Here is an 8,975-nt window from a genome sequence, read left to right on the forward strand (position 1 = left end):
CCAGCTCGGAGCCTATGTTTGTCTTGTCTTTGTTCTATGTTAAAGGCATCGAATGTTTGCCTTATATGTGTAATGTGATCCACCCTGAGTCCCCTTCGGGGTGAGAAGGGCGGAATATAAATACTGTAAATAAAGAAATAAACAAACAAACAACTCTCATGATTCAACGGCATTGAACCCTGGCAGTTAAAAATGTTTCAAACTGTGTTAACTGCACAGTGTGGATGCACCCCCAGTCTTTAGTCTTAAGGTCATCACTTGCTGCAAAGTGTCACCCCAAGTGTGCATCTACACCAGGGAAGGGTAACCTTCGGCACTCCAGGTGTTTTGGACTTCAATTCCCACAATTCCTAACAAGCACAGGCTCTTTCCTTTCTCCTCTCAGCCACTTAAGCTGGAAGCTGAAGTCCAAAACACCTGGAGCAGCACAGTTTGAGAAAACATTGTCCTAAAGCAATGGTTCTCATCCTGGGGTCCCCAGATGTTTTTGGCCTTCGACTCCCAGAAATCCTAACAGCTGGCAAACTGGATGCAATTTCTGGGAGTTGTTGGCCAAAAACATCTGGGGACCCACAGGTTGAGAACCACTGTCCTAAAGTATATGTATCCCAAGTAGAGCGGCAAGTGGTGGATTCTCCTCCTGCTTCACAAAAGGCAAAGCTGCCGACCAAGACCGAGTCGAAAATGTGGCAACCCAAACCACCACGTTTATAGCTAGCAGCTGCTCTGAATATGTCATCCTCCTGCTACTATGAATTGTATTACTTTCCCTCTTAACTCTCCCTGCCCCAATGACTCAGGCCAAAGAGATTGCAAAACAGGTGAAAAGAAAGGATACAGACGGTGTGAAATGTATGAAGTCCTTGAGTCATCCCTGGTGTCAGCCTCTGCTTGCCGGCCCAGTATTATCTATCTTGGCTACCATCTCAGAGTGGCAACAGACAACAGGAAACCACAGCAACATAAGAACCTTGCTGGATCTTGAAAGTGACCTGGTTATATTTGATAAGGAGTGCATCTAAAATGTAGAACTAATGCAGTTTGATGCCACTTGATGTGCCATGGAATCCTGGCATCTCTGATTTTACTGAACACTTTCATGATGATGGTTCGAACTATGTTGTGTCCCACCTTGAGCCATGAGGAGAGGCAGGTAAGTAATCATAGAATATAGAGTTGGAAAAGACCACACGGGCCATCTTGTCCAAATCCCTGCCATGCAGGAAAAGCACAATCAAAACACCCCCAACGAACGGCCATCCAAGCTTCCAAGGAAGGAGCTTAGACCACACTCCGAGGCAGAGAGTTCCACTGCTGAACAGCTCTTAGAGTCAGAAAGTTCTTCCTAATGTTCAGGTGGAATCTCCTTTCCTGTCATTTGATACCATTGCCCCAAGTCCTAGTCTTCAGGGCAGCGGAAAACAAATCTGCTCCCTCCATACATCACAGCTTCTGAGGATGCCTGCCATAGATGCGGGCGAAACGTCAGGAGAGATTACTTCTGGAACATGGCCATACAGGCTGGAAAACATACAACAACCCTGCTCCCTCCTCTTTATGACACACTTTCATATATGTATACATAGCTCTAACATCTCCTCCCAGCCTTCTCTTCTGTAAGCTAAACAGAACCAGCTCTTTAAAACGCTCCTTGAAGAGATTCATGGTTTCCAGACCTTTGATCATTTTTGTCACTTTTCTCTGGACACCTTCCAGTAGGGATCTGACCAAAGCAGAAGGCACCATGACTTCCCTTTGACAATATTCTCCTTTTGATGAAGTCCAAAATCCCATTGGCTTTTTTAGCTGCTGTATCCATCACCTTGATGGCCCATGTTCAACTTGTGGTCTACTAAGACTCCAAGATCTTTAGCCTTCTCCACCAATAACAACTCCTCCATGTAACAAGAGTAGAAAAAGTTTCTGTTCCTGATTTGAAAGTGTTATTTCCTGTTTAATTGTGCGGTACTAACTTTGAAAGTAGTTGTCATACTCCAGAAACTTCATTTTTGTGGCTGCCACAAACTATGTTGAATGGGGTGAGATTTGATGAGATATTCACTGAAAAACTATAGCAAAATGCACTGCAGGACGTCCCATCAAAACAAAGTTTTTGCAGTTTAACAAACTTTTCCCATGTTTCTATGATAGGACCAATCAGGAAATGACATTTATAATTTCAGTAACAAATTGTGTGGACCTTACTTTTAAAAGAAATTGTTATACACCAGAAACTTCATTTTTGTGGCTGACACAAACTATGTTGAATTGGTTGAGAATCGAAGAGATATTCATTGAAAAACTAGACCAAAAGGCGCTATAGCAAGATGTCCCTTCTGCAAGAACAAACTTTAATAAACTTTTCCCATTTTTTTTTTACGATAAAACCAATTAGGAAATGACATTTATAACCCAGGAATGGCATTTATAACCTAGGAACAAGAAATCATGTTACATAGTATAATAATAATAATAATAATAATAATAATAATAATAATAATAATAGTTTTGTTCCTGGGTTATATGAGATAGTCACTGAAAACCTATAGCAAAATGCACTGCAGGATGTCCCAGAAAAGCAAAGCTTTGCAGTTTAATAAAGTTTTCCCATGTTTTTATGATAGAAACAATGAGGAAATGACGTTGATAACCCAGGAACAAAAAAAAAGTGTTGCAAGTAACACAATTTTTTAGTTCCTGGGTTATCAATGTCATTTCCTAGGAGCCCCTGGTGGTACAGAGGATTAAACCCTTGTGCCGGCAGGACTGATGACTTGAAGTTTGTATTGCTGATCTGAATCCAGTTCGAATCCAACCCGGGGAGAGCGAGGCTGAGTCTAGCCGTGTCCGACTCTAGGGTGGTGCTCATCTCCATTTCTAAGTCGAAGAGCCGGCATTGTCCATAGACACCTCCTAGGTCATGTGGCCAGCATGACTACATGGAGCGCTGTTACCTTCCCACCTGAATGGTACCTATTGATCTATTCACATTTGCATGTCTCAAACTGCTAGGTTGGCAGAAGCTGGGGCTAAAAGTGGGAGCTCACTCCACTTCCTGAATTCGAACCGCCAACCTTTCAGTCAGCAAGTTCAGCAGCTCAGCAGTTTAACTTGCTGCACCACTGGAGGCTCATTATTATTATTATTATTATTATTATTATTGTATGACACAGCAAACAAGATAGATATGCTGGATTTCATATCATAAAATCACAAGTTGAACACTTCTCAAGTGTCTAGGACTGTGTGATGTATTTTCGGATGATGCGCGCAGATCCCAGTAGGGTGGCCTTTTGCAGTTGGCAGATTGTAATTTTGTCAATGTCTATTGTTTCCAAATGCCGGCTGAGATCTTATTATTATTGTTGTTGTTATTATTATTATTATTATTATTCTTTGAAACACAACAAGATGAGTCCACAGCAGACACTCTGCTGGCTGTTGTACTGGATCACATGTCGGACACTTCCCAAGTGTCTAGGACTGTGTGATGTATCGGCGAATAATGTGAGCAGATCTCAGTAAGGTGGCCTTCTGCAGCTGGCAGGTGGTAATTTTGTCAGCGCCGATTGTGTTTAAGTGTAGGCCAAGGTCTTTAGGCACTGCACCCAGTGTGCCAATCACCACTGGGACCACCTTGACTGGCTTGTGCCACAGTCTTTGCAATTCAATCTTTAAATCCTCATATCGTGCCAGCTTTTCTAGTTGTTTCTCTTCAATCCTGCTGTCACCTGGGATTGTGACATCGACAATCCATACTTTGTTTTTTAACACGAGCGTGAGATCAGGAGTATTGTGCTCCAACACTGTCTGAATTATTATTATTAATAATAATAATAATAATAATAATTGACACAACAACGTCAACATGATAGATATGCTGGATTTCGTATCACAAAATCACAAGTCGAACACTTCCCAAGTGTTTAGGACTGTGTGATGTATTTTCGGATGATATGTGCAGATCCCATTAGGGTGGCCTTTTGCAGTTGGCAGATCATAATTTTGTCAATGTCTATTACAGTAGAATCTCACTTATCCAACGTTCTGGATTATCCAAGGCATTTTTGTAGTCAATGTTTTCAATATATCGTGATATTTTGGTGCTAAATTCGTAAATTCAGTAATTACTACATAGCATTAATGTGTAATGAACTACTTTTTCTGTCAAATTTGTTGTATAACATGACGTTTTGGTGCTTAATTTGTAAAATCATAACCTATTTTGATATTTAATAGGCTTTTTCTTAATCTCTTATTATCCAACATATTTGCTTATCCAACGTTCTGCCGGCCCGTTTATGTTGGATAAGTGAGACTCTACTGCAATAATCATTAATAATAATAATAATAATAATAATAATAATAATTGACAACGACGTTGTATGACACAGCAAACATGATAGATATGCTGGATTTCATATCACAAAATCACACGTCGAACACTTCCCAAGTGTTTAGGACTGTGATGTATTTTCGGATGATGTGTGCAGATCCTAATAGGGTGGCCTTTAGCAGTTGGCAGATCGTAATTTTGTCAATGTCTATTATTTCCAAATGCTGGCTGAAATCTTTTGGGACGGCACCTGTTGTTGTTGTTGTTGTTGTTGTTGTTGTTATTATTATTATTATTATTATTATTATTATTAAGGAAGTCTGAAGACCTTTCAAAACTAATTTTCCGGGACTCCATATACCAGGCATGGGAATTGTGGGATCTGAATTGTGGGAATTGACGATCTTTTGGGACAGCACCCAATGTTGTTGTTGTTGTTATTATTATTAGTATTAGGGAAGTCTGAAGACCTTTCAAAACTAATTTTCCGGGACTCCATATATCAGGCATGGGAGTTATTATTATTATTATTAGGGAAGTCTGAAGACCTTTCAAAACTAATTTTCCGGGACTCCCTATATCAGGCATGGGAGTTATTATTATTATTATTAGTATTAGGGAAGTCTGAAGACCTTTCAAAACTAATTTTCCGGGACTCCCTATATCAGGCATGGGAGTTGTTATTATTATTATTATTAGTATTAGGGAAGTCTGAAGACCTTTCAAAACTAATTTTCCGGGACTCCCTATATCAGGCATGGGAGTTGTTATTATTATTATTATTATTATTATTATTATTAGTATTAGGGAAGTCTGAAGACCTTTCAAAACTAATTTTCCGGGACTCCCTATATCAGGCATGGGAGTTGTTATTATTATTATTATTAATTAGTATTAGGGAAGTCTGAAGACCTTTCAAAACTAATTTTCCGGGACTCCATATATCAGGCATGGGAGTTGTGGGGTTTGAATTGCGGGAGTTGCAGATCTTTTGGGACGGCACCCAATGTTGCTGTTGTTATTAGTATTATTTTATTATTATTATTAGGGAAGTCTAAAGACCTTTCAAAACTAATTTTCCGGGACTCCATATATCAGGCATGGGAATTGAGGGATCTGAATTGTGGGAGTTGCAGATCTTTTGGGACGGCACCCAATGTTGTTGTTGTTTTTTCAAAACTAATTTTCCGGGGCTCCATATATCAGGCATGGGAGTAGTTGTGGGATTCGAATTGCGGGAGTTGAAGTCTAAAACTGAAGTTTGCCCCTGCCTGCCATAGATTGCGGTTCAAGGAGTGTCAGACTCCATGTGTTGTGACCTCAAAGAGAGAGGATTCGAACCTGGGACCTTTCCCTTTGGAACCCTGTGAGATTGAATGCAGTTCCCTCCACTGAAGAAGACAAGGTGCCCTTCCACATTGTCATACAATCCAGAATATCAAGGCAGGAAATCCCACCATACCTGCTTCAAACTGGGTTATCCCAGCTCAGAGCAGATATTGCGGGATTTCCTACCTGGGTATTTTAGGACTAGGTTATGGATTTCCCTTCCTGCTTACCTGCCATGGTGGCTTGAGAAAGAGATCTCTCTGCCCGGCGTGGGATCCCTCTCCTGGGATCCAGCTGGTCGTCTCTCTCTGTCTCTCTCTCTGGCTTCCTGGCCAAGACTGCCTCGGGCTCGGGCAGGTTTTGAGGCTCCCTCCTTCCTCCTCCCCGCTGACCCTCCCACCCGGCGGGGAATTTCCACCCTGTGACGTCGCTTCTCCGTGGGTCTCCCCTCCCACCTCCCACCACCAAAACCCCGGTGCGCCCAGGAGGAGAGAGAGAAGCAAGCGAGCGAGCGGGCGAGCGAGGAGTAGGAGGGGCTGAGAGAGCGTGACTCCCCGTCACACCAGGCCCACTCCCCTCCGAGGGGTGGGACCTTCTTCGCACCTTTCAGGGTTTAAGGTCAGGTTTGGGGAGCCCCCTCCACAGGCTCGCCCACCGCTCTCCCACCTTCTCAAACTTCACCCAACTTTTTGCTTTTGCATCTCCACTGGAGAATGGGTGCCACGGCTTACTATTAGGAGTTAGGAGTTTTGCAATCGCCCTCTTGAGCCTTCTCTACCAAAAGAGGCCCAATTAAGCAGGAAGTAACACTTTCGAACCAGGAACAGGACACCCCCCCCCCCCAATTTTATTACATAGTGTTATCTATATATCTTCTATATATCCTGCTGTGGTTGATGATAGGACTTGCAGTATCTTCACTCACTTTCTGAGACCACTGCGACCCACCCCGATGACTGAATAAAATCAAGCTTGGCACACAGAGCCCCCATGACCCACTTTATCACTGGATGATAGGACTTGCAGTATCTTCATTCACTTCCTGAGACCACTGTGACCCACACCAATGACTGAACTAGGCACACAGAGCCCCCATGGCCCACTCTACGTCCTGCTGCAGTTTGTGAGATAACAAACCATGGAGGATGGGACTTGAAATACCTTCAATCACTTCTTGAGAGCACTGTAACTCCCATCAATGATGAATCAAGACCAAACTTGGTACACAGAGCCCCCATGACCCACTCTACGTCCTGCTGCAGTTTGTGGGACAACAAACCATGGGTGATAGGACTTGCAGTATCTTCACTCACTTCCTGAGACCCCTGCGACCCACACCAATGACTGAACTAGGCACACAGAGCCCCCATGGCCCACTCTACGTCCCGCTGCAGTTTGTGGGACAACAAACCATGGGTGATAGGACTTGCAGTATCTTCACTCACTTCCTGAGACCACTGCGACCCACACTAATGACTGAACTTGGCACCCAGAGCCCCCATGACCCACTCTACGTCCTGCTGCAGTTTGTGGGACAACAAACCATGGAGGATGGGACTTGCAAAATCTTCAATCACTTCTTGAGAGCACTGCAACTCCCACCAATGATGAATGAAGACCAAACTTGGTACACAGAGCCCCCATGGCCCACTCTAGGTCCTGCTGTAGTTTGTGGGACAACAAACCATGGAGGATGGGACTTGAAATGCCTTGAATCACTTCTCAAGAGCACTGCAACTCCCACCAGTGATGAATCAAGACCAAACTTGGCACCCAGAACCCCCATGACCCACTCTACGTCCTGCTGCAGTTTGTGAGATAACAAACCATGGAGGATGGGACTTGAAATACCTTCAATCACTTCTTGAGAGCACTGTAACTCCCATCAATGATGAATCAAAACCAAACTTGGTACACAGAGCCCCCATGACCCACTCTATGTCCTGCTGCAGTTTGTGGGACAACAAACCATGGGTGATAGGACTTGCAGTATCTTCACTCACTTCCTGAGACCCCTGCGACCCACACCAATGACTGAACTAGGCACACTGAGCCCCCATGGCCCACTCTACGTCCTGCTGCAGTTTGTGGGAAAACAAACCATGGAGGATGGGACTTGCAGTATTTTCACTCACTTCCTGAGACCACTGTGACCCACACCAATGACTGAACTAGGCACACAGAGCCCCCATGGCCCACTCTACGTCCTGCTGCAGTTTGTGAGATAACAAACCATGGAGGATGGGACTTGAAATACCTTCAATCACTTCTTGAGAGCACTGTAACTCCCATCAATGATGAATCAAAACCAAACTTGGTACACAGAGCCCCCATGACCCACTCTATGTCCTGCTGCAGTTTGTGGGACAACAAACCATGGGTGATAGGACTTGCAGTATCTTCACTCACTTCCTGAGACCCCTGCGACCCACACCAATGACTGAACTAGGCACACTGAGCCCCCATGGCCCACTCTACGTCCTGCTGCAGTTTGTGGGAAAACAAACCATGGAGGATGGGACTTGCAGTATTTTCACTCACTTCCTGAGACCACTGTGACCCACACCAATGACTGAACTTGGCACACAGAGCCCCCATGACCCACTCTACGTCCTGCTGCAGTTTGTGAGATAACAAACCATGGAGGATGGGACTTGAAATACCTTCAATCACTTCTTGAGAGCACTGTAACTCCCATCAATGATGAATCAAGACCAAACTTGGTACACAGAGCCCCCATGGCCCACTCTATGTCCTGCTGCAGTTTGTGGGACAACAAACCATGGAGGATGGGACTTGCAAAACCTTCACTCATTTCCTGAGACCATTGCGAATCCCACTAATGATGAATCAGGACCAAACTTGGCACACAGACCCCCATGGCCCACTCTACATCCCACTCTACCCGCACTACATCCTGGTGCTGTTTGCAAGAATTTGGACCATGGATGATAGTACTTGCACTATCTTCATTCATTTCCTGAGACCACTCCAACCCTCACCAATGACTGATCAAGACCAAACTTGGCACACAGAGCCCCATCCTGGCGCTGTTTTGGGGGGGGGGGGGGTGAACCATGGATGAAGGGACTTGCATATGGGAGTTGTAGTTCACCCACACCCACTGAACCTAGCTGACATTGGATGTCAGGCATTGAATTGTTGCCGGTTGTGAGGCTGCCCTGAGTACCCTTCAGGGTGAGAAAAGCGGGATACAAGTATGGAAAATAAAAATATACACATTGTTATATGTCCCTGCTGGGCTGCTGAACTTATTGACCAAAAGGTCAGTGGATCGATTCCGGGGTGC

At 44.2% G+C, this 8,975-nt stretch overlaps 1 protein-coding gene across 1 annotated transcript in view; it reads right to left on the reverse strand.

Annotated features, from left to right (window-relative positions):
• rel (REL proto-oncogene, NF-kB subunit) overlaps positions 1-6,183 on the reverse strand; it is a 69,091-nt gene extending 62,908 nt beyond the window's left edge. The window contains exon 1 of the mRNA XM_062970188.1: positions 5,896-6,183. Coding sequence (XP_062826258.1) covers positions 5,896-5,902 — 7 coding nt within the window. The 5' untranslated portion in view covers positions 5,903-6,183. The remainder of the gene's footprint in view (positions 1-5,895) is intronic.
• Positions 6,184-8,975: the final 2,792 nt, after the last annotated feature.

This window comes from Anolis carolinensis, chromosome 1 (assembly GCF_035594765.1).
Source record: "Anolis carolinensis isolate JA03-04 chromosome 1, rAnoCar3.1.pri, whole genome shotgun sequence".
Classification (NCBI taxonomy): domain Eukaryota; kingdom Metazoa; phylum Chordata; class Lepidosauria; order Squamata; family Dactyloidae; genus Anolis; species Anolis carolinensis.